We start from the raw sequence: 11,961 nt of genomic DNA, 5'->3' as shown, positions 1-11,961 counted from the left end.
AAGGTAAGCGTATCTAAAGAATACTAAGGAAGCAACATACCATTCCTACGGCTGGCAGGAGCAAAAAGGCCAACAGACCCACAGGCACTACCACTGAGGCTCCCGGTGGGGAACCAAGCTGCCTGACCAGCGGGGCTGCCACCATGCTGGGGCTGCACTCCGGCTCCCATAGCTGTCACCACCATTGCTTGTGCCACTATGGGAAGGCAGAAGAAAAATGGTTTCTTCTCCCCAGCATCCCCGTACTTCCTCTCAACGGTCAGACGAAACAGAAGTCCAGCGGCAGGGAGTCTGGGGCCTTGTGGCTTGTGGAGCTCCTGCCACAACAATGAAGAGGAAAATACAGAAGAGCTGAAACGGAGCTGAAGGAACAGACAGTATCCGGCCCCCTCCTTTAACTACTCAGCATATACACCCATCCTTTTGCCTCTTTTGAGATTTACACACACAAAAACTTTCTTGTACAAAACACACTTAACCTGTTCCCCAAAAGAAAGATAAAAAGTCCCACCAGTCACTATGAATATCTGGGTGATGACAATTCTAGTTAAGTCAAACCACCGCCCCCCCCCCCCGATATGTTGAAATCTTAAGACTCAATTGTAGATCAGTCACCACCAAAACTTTTACATTTAATAGAGGAGAGGGGGGAAGGTAATTAACACATAAAAATAGGTAAGAAAGAAACAGCTGGTATAGTCCTCATTTTTATAACTCAAATGGTTACCTCTGATCTTTTTATTCACAGCCCACATCATTTTCCTATTGCCCTCAGTCAGAATCTTAGCTGGCTGGGGTTCTTTACCTGGTGGGGAGACCCTATACCTCATTCCTGAAGTATCTAAGTCCTTATTGATTCTGCCTTTGGTGAGTTGCTATAGCCTTCCATTAACTTTTAACAACTGAACACGGAAGCACTATGGAGGCACTGCAGAGAGCCCCCTCCATTGTTTAGCAACAGCCATATTTCCCTTGATAATTGAGATCAAGCGCCCCAGTCAATACAATGAGCCCCTTTTCCCTTTGGTTCAGTGGCACAAGAACCCTAAATGCCCAAATGGGAATCTCAATTTCCAGTTCATTGAGAGCACTGTTCATTTCCTAGTGGACATATTTCCTCCCTTGGGAACCCAACCAGCAGATCCCGAAGTTGTACGTACAGAAGCCAAAATTCTGTGAGCAGGTTATTAGATGTAATATTGAGAAGAGTCATTCTCACTGTCCCCCATCCCCTGATTCCTGGCCCTTTGATTTAGTGGACAACTCACTAGCAAAGAGCATTCCTAATGCCCAAATTGTGGTTTATAAATGCCATTCATACTTCAAAAACAAAAACACCACCACCTCCTTGAAGAATGGCTGATTAAAGGTAAGGGAGGAGAAATATTTAAAGACCCTGGAAAGGCGTCTTGTATCAGGAAATAAGGCAGTTATCAAAAATCACTGGAGTCCTGTCAAAAAGACACAGTTTTGGGGAATCTTAAAGCCCAACTTTAAAGGGCTCTCACTAGCTTTAGTAGGCTGTATAATGGCCCCCAATGATATCAGGTCCTAATCCTTGGAAAATATGTTTCCTTATACAGCAAAGATTTCGCAAATGTGATTAAGGATTTTGAGATGGGGAGAATATAGGATCTTCAGGGTATGTCCTAAATGCAATCCTATAGATCTTTATGAGAGGGATGCAGAAGAAGATCTGCCACACAGAAGAGAAAGCCACGTGACCATGGAAGTTGATTGGTGTGATGTGGCTACAAGCCCAGGACTCCCGGCAGCTACCAGGAGCTAGAAGAGGCAAGGAACAGGTTCTCCCCTACAGCCTTCAGAGGGAGCATAGCCTTGCCGACGCCTTGATTTTAGTCCAGTGAAACGGATTTTGGGTTTCTGGCCTCCAGGACTGTGAAACAATAAAATTTTGTTGTTTGAAGCCACCAAATTTGTGATAATTTGGTACAGTAGCCATAGGAAAATAATACACTAGCCTAAGATGGAGCATTTTGAGCATCAAAATAACTGCAGTGAATCACAGCATATAAATTACATTTTTAAACCATGAGTTCAAAATGATACCAATACTCACGGGGCGCCTGGGTCGCTCAGTCGGATAAGCGTCCAACTCTTGATTTCAGCTCAGGTCATGATCTCAGGGCCGTGAGAGCGAGCTCCACATCAGACTCCATGTTCAGCTTGGAGTCTGCTTGGGATTCTCCCTCTCCCTCTGCCCCTTCCCCCACTGCACTTTCTCTAAAATAAGTAAATAAATATATTTTTTTAATGATACCAATGCCCTCTCTATGTACACCGATTTGTCAGTAGGTAAACTATTCAGTGTTCTAAAAGCTGACAATGCGAAATTACTTCAGTGGAATAATACAGTTAGAAACGTTTTGCTTTACAGAAAAATTTAAAGAAAGATTTGCAGAATTAAGATGTCTCCATTTTGCAATCCATTATGAAATAGCAGCAATGATCATCAATGGCTGCTGAAACAATTAGGTGAGAGAAGGTTATGGGGAATTCATAATCAGTCTGACAACATCCAAACCCCACAGTTCAATCAATCCCATCATTAAAAAAAAAAAAAAAAGACATATGTGCCTCCTGATGGGATGCAACAAGAAATACAAAATACCATCTATGACATTCTCTTGACAAAATTTCAAAACTGCGTCTGCTGAAGCCTAGATCTAAGTACCAGTTTACAAGAAATATTTGGGACAGGAATATGTTCAGTGATAAAAACTGATGGGATCCTATCAGCAGAATCCTAAATATAGGAAACTATAGAGGGAAAGGACCTAGAGTTTTTTCAACAAATTGCCAAAAATACAAAAAAAAAAAAAAAGGCACAAGGAGAAATCGATAAAGATTTAAGAGGGTTCAAATGTCACTGTTTCTGTAAACCTTTAAGAGACTTCTTGAAATAGAACTAATCCCTCACTTCAAAGCAGTCCCAACACATGAAGAACACGACTGTCCACTATACCCCTTATATCATTTCAGCAGCATCCTCTGTCCTCCCACCTTACTCCAATTAAATTTCATGGCCCATCATTATGATCACTCCCTAGCACATAACATCAACTCCTTTGCCTCTCTCTCATACTTGCTTGGATAAATCATGAACCTGGGTAAATCCTGCTCTATATGCCTGTACTCTTGCTGCTGAATGTGGATGAATGGCTGATTTCTTTTTAGACTCACTCTCCTTAATGTCATTGGATCCTTAATGCTGCCTGGCATCATTTCCCCCCACTTGGTCTGGCTTCTTTTCCAGTTTCCAATTTGATTCACTCATAACCTTCTCCTCTTCCCAAACACTTCCAATATCTCCTCCATCCTCATCTGATAAAATCATCTTGCTCTTTATTTCACTGAACAAAATAAAGGTAATAATCAAAAGAGAACTTCCAAGACATCCAAATGGCTAATAAACATAGGAAAAGCTACTTAACATCATTAGTCATCAAATGCAAATTAAAACCACAATCTGATACCACCACCACTCACCAGAACGGCTGAAATGACAAAGCCAGATAGTAATATAGGCATTCCTCAGAGATATTGCGAGTTGGGTGCCAGACCACCGCAATACAGCAAATACCGCAATAAAGCAAGTCAAATTAATTTTTTGGTTCCCCGGTGCATATAAAAGTAACAATTATGCTACATTGTGGTCTGTTGGGTGTGCAACAGAATTATGTCAAAAAAAAGTACATACCTTAATATGAAAATACTTTATTGCTAAAAAATAAAATGCTAACCATCCTCTGAGCTTTCAGCAAATTTTTGCTGGTGGAAGGTCTTTGCCTTGATGATGGCTGCTGACTGATCAGGATGGGGGTTGCTGAAGTTGGGGTGGCTGTGGCAGCTTCTTAAAATAAGACAATGACGTCAAAAGGAATGAGATCTTGCCATTTGCAACGACGTGGATGGAACTGGAGGGTATTATGTTGAGTGAAATAAGTCAAAAAGAGAAAGACATGTATCATATGATCTCATTGATATGAGGAATTCTTAATCGCAGGAAACAAACAGGGTTGCTGGAGTGGGTGTGGGTGGGAGGGATGGGGTGACTGGGTGATAGACACTGGGGAGGGTATGTGCTCTGGTAAGCGCTGTGAATTGTGCAAGACTGTTGAATCTCAGGTCTGTACCTCTGAAACAAATATGTTAAGAAAAAAAAAAGAAGAAGAAGGTAGCAGGAGGGGAAGAATGAAGCATGGGAAATCGGAGGGGTAGACGAACCATGAGAGACGATGGGCTCTGAAAAACAAACAGGGCTCTAGAGGGGAGGGGGGTGGGAGGATGGGTTAGCCTGGTGGTGGGTATTGAGGAGGGCACATTCTGCATGGAGCACTGGGTGTTATGCACAAACAATGAATCATGGAACACTTCATCTAAAACTAATGATGTAATGTATGGGGATTAACATAAGAATTAAAAAAAAATAAATAAGACAATGACGAAGTTTGCCCCATCAATGGACTCTTCCTTTCACAAAGAATTTCCCTGCAGCATGCGAAGCAGTTTGACGGCATTTTACTCACAGTACTTCCTTCAAAATTGGAGTCAGTCCTCTGGCCGCTGATTTATCAACTAAATGTATGTAATAATATTCTAAACCTTTTGTTGTCATTTCAACAATCTTAACAGCATCTTCACCAGTAGATTCCATCTCAAAAAACCGCTGATTACTGTAACAAATAATAATGAAAAAGTTTGAAGTAGTACCAAGAATTACCAACACGTGACGCAGACATAAAGTGAGCAAACACTGTTGGAAAAACACCACCACAAGACTCCCTCGATGTAGAATTGCCACAAACCTTCAATTTGTGTGAAAAAGAAGCACAATTCAGCGAAACGCAATAAAGCAAGGGATGCCTGTAGTAATGAGGAAGCAAATGGAACTTTCACACCTTGCTGGTGGGAGCTGGATGGGTAGGGCATGTTGTAAAACTGCATGACACCATTCACTAACGTCAAGCACGTGTATACTTAGGGCCCATGAGTTTCCCCCCTAGATGTATACCCAACTGAAACGTATACATGTTGTCTATAAAACAGGTTCCAGAAGGTTCGCAGGAGCCTAACTCAGACAAAAGCTGGAAACAACCCAAATGTTCATTAACACTAGAATGAATAAACTATGGCATATTCGTATAATGGAGTATTACACAGCAGGGAGGATAAATGAACTACCGCTGCCCACAGCAACATAGGTAAGACTCGTATCGAGGTGAAGGAGCCATAAGCAAGAGCGTATATAGTACTTACAAGAAATTCAAAGGCAGGCAAGATCATCCATGGTGTCAGGACTGCAGGTACCTTTGCAGCAGTGTGGGGAGTAACTGGAAAGGGGTACAGGAGCACTCTGGATTGCTGACGACGTTCCATTTGCCGACCCGGGTTCTAGTTACGCAGGTGTGTTCGTTTTGTAAAAATTATTGAGCTATAGATTTGGGATTTTTGTACTTTCCTGTATGTGTATTATACCTCAGATAAAATGTTAATGAAAGGAGAGAAAGACACTCCACAGACTGACACTACCACATGGACCCAACTATGGGCATCCGAGCCCATCCTCCCTGCCTTCACTCCTGTTACTGGGGCGAACTGTTGTTCATGCTTCCGTCAAAGACAGGCCTTTCCTCCTGTGCCCCCACAGAATTACCCCCTCTCTTCACAAGGACGCCACTCTGGTCTCCCATCTCGTTCCTACACCTTTTCTCTCGACGAGATCTTTCCCATCAACCTCCAAACACGCGCTCACTTTTCTAATTTTTAAGACCACCTTCTCATCCCTCAGTTACTGTTGTTTTTCCCCTTCTCTTAGGCTAAAGCAAAACTCAAAACAATTGTCTATACTTGCTGATTCCAAATTTGTTCTAATACTCTTCTTGGAACCACTCCAATCATGTTCTCCCCTCCATGCTCCACAAAGGTTGATCTTCTCATCCATTGTTAAGTCCAACGGTCACTTCTTCATCCTCACCTTCCATGATTTTCAGCCACTTGAGGCATAACCATCAACTCCCTCTTTCTCAAATCACTTTCTCCTCTAGGCTTCCAGAACACTGCATACCCAATATGCCTTCTACCACACTAGCTGCTTCGTTCCAACTCTCTTTTATGGGTTCCACCTTATCTCCCTGACCTCTCATTTTGGAGAGCCTCAGAACTCATCTAGGGGCTTCTTCTCTGTTTTCTTATCCAGTGTCATATACACACTGTGTAAGTGGAGGAATGCCAACAAAGTGTCTCCAGTCTGGATCTTTCTCCCACTCAGGTTCCTCACACATTCGTCTCCTCAGCATCTCTACCCAGATGTCTAACAGGTATCTCCAATTTTGTATGTGCAACATCAAACTCCTGTCTTCCCCTAAGAACCCACTGACTGACTTCCCATCTTGGTTAATGGAAACTCTATCCTTCCAACTGATCATCAGGACAAAACCCTTGGAGACATTCTTAACTTTGCCATCTCTCTCATAAACAAACAACCTTCAGAGCATTTCCAGAATCTGACCACTCTCACCATTTCCACTTCTGTAACCCTGGTCTAAGCCAGTATCGCTAGGTGCCAGGATTATTGCCATAACCTCCTAGCTGGCCTCCCTGCTCCCCCCCACACACACAACCAAACCCCCCACCAGTCTGTTCTCGGTGCAGCATTAAAATGTTAACCAGATCAGGTCAGTCCTCTGCTCAAAACCTTCGGGTGGCCTGTTTCGCTCAAAGACAAATTACATGTAATAGGTTACAAGGGCCTTACAAGGGTCTACAGGTAGACCCTTCTCCCTGTACTGTTACCTCTACTCCATGGCCTCCTTGCCATTCCTCAAACGAGGCAGACCAGCTCCTACTTCAGGGCCTTGCAAGTCTCCTCTTGGCCTAGAAGCCTCTTCCCCCATTTATCCTCATGGATCGTACCTTCATCCTTTTCAGATCTTGACTCAAATGCCGCTTTTTCCATTGAGGGCCTCCCTGCCCACAGCATTTACAATGTTAAGCACTCTCCCTTTCCACCCCGCTCTCCTAAGGTCTCTATCACTTCCTTCAATTTCTCTCTAGCACTGCCTCCTTCTAATGTAAGTATGTATTACTTATCTGTTTACAGGCAGTTTCCTGACAATATGTGAACAATAGGAGCTTGAGGATTTCTGTTTTGTTGACTGCTCTATCCCCCAGTGTCATGAACAATGCCCAGTAAATAGTAAGAGCTTAGTTACTATTTGTGGAATGAACACAGGAGTTATGTCAATCCTTGTCATATACTCAGGCTTCATAGAGATGGGAACTATAGCTTAAGCATCTTTGTAATAAATGACTGACTGAATGGAAGAAAGAAGAACAGGCCTTCAGTCCAACTAAGGTAGGCAGTGTATTTAATTGTTCTTTCCATTTTTATTTTTAAATTTTCTTTAAAGATTTATTTATTTAAGAGAGAGAGAGAGAGCACAAGCAGGGGGAGTGGCAGGCAGAGGGAGAGGGAGAAGCAGACTCCCCGCTGAACAGGGAGCCCGACTCAGGGCTGGATCCCAGGACCCTGAGATCATGACCTGAGTCAAAGGCAGACGCTTAATCAACTGAGCCTACCTTTTCTTCCTTCCTTAAATTTTCACTCAATCAAGAGCAAAGATTACAATAGGCAGAGTGTGCAACAAAAATATAGTTATTAAAGCAATGCTTACCAAAATCAAAGAGAGGAAATATTCAAACTCTGAGAGGTAATACAAACATTGCTCAACTCACTTATGATTTTTCTTGATCAAAGGTTAAAGAAACATATGACTCAGGAAGGAAAAATCAACAGATATGATGATTTAATCGTTATGATTTCTAAAATACACTAAACAAATTATGGAGAAATTTGACCCTTCTGATATGAAGACCTCATGTCATTAAATAAAGAGCACCTCCTATTCACCCGAATATATTTCTAGAGAAAATTTCAGTGCTTGGAAAATTCCAACAACTTATTCCCCCCAAAATGACAAGTTCACATTTTTATCTTTTTAATTTATATTTCAAAATTACAATTTATTTCACACTAAAACTTATAGAGGAAATTGACCATGAGACCAAAGACCCGAGTTCTTTTCTCAGAACACATGCACTCAGGGAAACGTGCCCACTTCCCACAGCAGCAGGGCACTGTCTTCCAACCTCGCCCCCCGCCCCCAGGAGGAACAAGGACAGTCACAAAGGCTAGTAGGTGGAGAGGCCCATGATCCCCACAGCTGGGGACGGACCTCACAGGGCTCATCTGCTGAGCACGTGACCTTTCATTGGTCATCTCTGGCGGGGCTGGGAGCAAGGGGAAGAGGACGAATACTGCCGTGTAGGTAAGGTGGGGTGGCGATGCCCATTACCAAAGGAGTACAACCTTACAAGTAAGAACTTATAAATACAAGATTCACTGTGTCAGACAGTGATAACTATGTCAGAATACGTGGATTGCAGGGAAAGTCGACTGAGAGAAAACTTGATTAAGTGAATCATAATCACTGATGAATATGTTAGTGACATCATGACATCATAGGTTCATTCAAGTTACATTAACTTGTGCATACATCCCTTTCCCAGAGCACAGTGCAAGCAGAAGATCAGCTGCACTCTGTACAAGATATGCCTGTCTTTTTATATAACATCCCTCGCCCCTCACAGAAGCGTCTGACGAAGAGCCAATTGCCTTCCAATTGTCTGACACTTGTCTCTGGAGCTTCAGAAAGAAATCTTTCACTGGGTAACATTTATTGGGGGTGGGGGAGAGAATACACACACAACGGTCTCCCCACAAGGAAATGTATAAATCCCAGAACTACAAATAGTGACACTTCCATTCCTATACTTAAGACAGACATTTGACTAACAAGACCTAACTTGGGATGCCCAGACTCCCTGCTTTAGCCAGACGGTCCTAGTTCATTCTTGTTTCCCAACATAACTATTACTAGTCCAGCACCCTGCCCCCGCTGAAATGTGTTCCCGTTTGGACAATAAATTATACGGTGGCCTTACCTAAATCGCTTTTATCTTTGTTATAGAACATTAAGCTTTGGCTGTGAAGCTGGCAAATTAGTGCTGTTAACTGTCTCATAAGGATATGGGTGGTTAAACTGGTTAAACTGCCCTGCTTTTTCTCTTACAGAGAAGTCATGAATCTTTCAATGTAAACAAAATGAGGAGGGCTTTTAATAATGAAAGAATCAGTTCTGTTCCTCTATATTCTTTTGAATCTGCTATTTAGACACCCTGCCATGAGCACTTTGGAATAATGGAGATTAGTTATGAGAAAAAGGTTTCCACTTTTATCTTATCTCTGGCTTACTAGACAAAAAGTAGAGGTAAGGGCTTTGAATCAAGAGCTATTTATTTTTAAGTTAATAATACAAAAGGCCCCCTCTTTCCATTAAAGTCCCACCCCACCCCCACTACCAAGCCTAGAATTATTAGAACCGCGTCTCCACAGAGTAGAAAAGCAGACACCAAGCATTCAACTGAAATCTGGGTCCCCTGCCACACTGCCCTCCCTTCCTCTCCCAAATAGCTGGCTCGTACTCGGACTCTGGAAGAATGTCAGTGGGGGAGCTATTAGGAGTGGGGTGAGTGCACACTCAGTGTTCACCCGGGACAGCAAGTTGTAAGGCAGGAGATCTACTTACCCGCACTCCCATAGCAACCCCCTGACTTGGGGACGCCAAGGATTCCAGAGCCCCGGTTCCCCACCCCACTGTCCCAGAACCCCCTGGGCATGTTTGCACATGTTCCTGCCCCACAGGGAGCACTTCTCTGATAGGGTATCTCAGAGTTCAGTCCCATAGATGGCCTTATAACGTAAGTACTCTTCTAAGCACTGAAGAACATTGTCATCCACCTTTGGGTCAAACTTGTTAGCCAACAGGTGATGGTTTTGAAGAATCCAATGCAGGTCCCCAGTCCCATAAACACAGACAGACCGCTGGTGGGTCCCAGAGCAAGGTGCATAAGGTGCCCCCATACTGATGTCTCCCTCATGGTTTTGCCACTTGACCAGCCTGGCAATGGCTGTCATGTCAGAGATGTGAAATTTGGGGTGGTAGGGAATAGAACCCGGCATCCACGGTGCACGCTGAAGGGTGGCCCACAGATGTTCATCGGGGCTATAGGTGTCTTTCACCCACTCGATCAGTCTTTGGGACTTGGGGTTCTCCAAGACATGCCGGACAAAATCTCGAGAAGCCACAATATAGGCATTCCCTGTGAACATAGGTATATTATCCGGGGGAGGATCCTTCATCTTGCTGGTTATGTACAATGCATCTGTCACCTCATAGTGATATGTCCAGCGAGACCTTTTGTACTCAGTAGGTTTTTCTGACTCCATACTGTTCTTCCCATTCAACATCTTGAGGGCCAGGACCATCTCAGCATTGGTCTTTATAGGAAAGTCCGTCCCACATGTATTCAGTAAGTATCTCCACGGCACTGAGCTCTGGAGCAAGTCCTCCATACAGTTTAGGTCAGCCTGCACCCTGGACCAGGAGGCATAAACCACCCGAACCAACTTACTGGCTATGAAGACATTTGGGAAGCATGACACAATCGCCTTGACTGCCTCTTTGAAAGTTTCTGGGGATTTCTCATCCACATGGACACAGTATATGTTCTGAGGGGCATACAAAGCTCGCAGCAGTCTTTCAAAGTTCTCGATCTTCTCATGGACCACCATAGAGTATGCAATAGGGAAGTCTAACTCTTCTTTGCTCAGAGGGAACCGTATGAACTTCCTTTCGGCCTTAAAGTGCTCACAGTCTCTGGTCATGTTAAGGTAGTCGGTGTCTGTGAAGGGCTCCCGCTTCTTCTTGACCTCCAGGTTGTCCAGGAGAGCCTCCGTCACTGCCTGCTGGTCCCCTCGGATGATTCCAGAACAGTTGATGGATCTCTTTGCTGGCAGCTTCAGGGACTTGTACAAGATGTCCCTACAGGGCTGGCTCCGAAAGTCCCTGGACTCCAGATCCAGGGATTCAAAGTCACATTTCAACCTGAGAGAAAACCTCAGAGCAACCACGGCCAGCAGCATATAGCAGCCCAGGGCCCACAGGTGATGCTGCCGAAAGGGCTTCTTCTTCCACCAAACCATCTTCATGGAATGAGAAACCAGCAGTTGGGGCACAGGGAAGGAGGAGGAGGATGGAATCCTTGGACAGAACAAAATGCCTTCAATTACAAACTAACCCTGAATGTATTCACAGAAACACCAAGCTCAACTCCAAAGGGATATTTCTTCTCTAGACAAATATCCTCAGTCAAGACCTGCCTAGGAACCTCTTACCCTGGCTTGTTGACAGAGGTCTATAATCTGACCCTACAAACAAGCCATTCATGCTGGGATCAGGATCTGGCTCCACCTCTGCCCCAAGAGAAAAGGAAAGGGAAGCAGAACTGAGCACCTGCTGACGTTGAGGTGTAATGAATAAGAGGAAGTCCCTGCCCGCCTTTCATTCCTCCATCTTCCCCCCCAACCCTTTACCACCCTGTTTCTAACATAGTTCTTATCTGGGGCCTAGAATTCCTAATCAGTCTAGAGAGACACTCCATGAAATTCAGACTCTCAGCATCTGTTCTAGAAATCCAAAGATTTAAATCCTTTTAAAAGAAAAAGTACAGGGGCATCTGGCTGGCTCAGTTGGGAGAACATGCAACTCTTGATCTCAGGGTCATGAGTTTGAGCTCCACGTTGGGTGTGGAGATTATTTAAAAATAATTAAACTTTTAAAAATAAATAAATAAAATAAAAAGTACATATCTTGCTCGTGTTTGGCAATTTGTGTATTAGGCTGCTTTCACCACATAGAATTCATTGGTTAGATGTGGTATCTAGGCATCTTTTTAAAAAATGTTCTTTTTTAAAATGTTCTTTTTAAAAAATGTTCTTAAAGAAGTACAAAAAATTGGTTATGATCCAACAAATGC

General features: G+C 43.5%; 1 protein-coding gene across 1 annotated transcript; it reads right to left on the bottom strand.

Annotated features, from left to right (window-relative positions):
• Positions 1-9,530: 9,530 nt before the first annotated feature.
• Positions 9,531-11,497, bottom strand: GCNT3 (glucosaminyl (N-acetyl) transferase 3, mucin type). Its single transcript, XM_034994044.1, has one exon. It carries the CDS (start codon positions 11,132-11,134, stop codon positions 9,812-9,814), a length of 1,323 nt encoding a protein of 440 aa, XP_034849935.1. The 5' UTR covers positions 11,135-11,497; the 3' UTR covers positions 9,531-9,811.
• Positions 11,498-11,961: the final 464 nt, after the last annotated feature.

The sequence above is a fragment of the Mirounga leonina genome, unplaced genomic scaffold, assembly GCF_011800145.1.
Source record: "Mirounga leonina isolate KUSES-001 unplaced genomic scaffold, KU_Mleo_1.0 Mir_91, whole genome shotgun sequence".
Classification (NCBI taxonomy): domain Eukaryota; kingdom Metazoa; phylum Chordata; class Mammalia; order Carnivora; family Phocidae; genus Mirounga; species Mirounga leonina.
This window is presented reverse-complemented; position numbering and strand designations above follow the sequence as displayed.

What these genes read in the sequence shown, in the direction of transcription:
- GCNT3 (XM_034994044.1), bottom strand. Translation starts at nt 11,134, where the DNA reads ATGAAGATGGTTTGGTGGAAGAAGAAGCCCTTTCGGCAGCATCACCTG.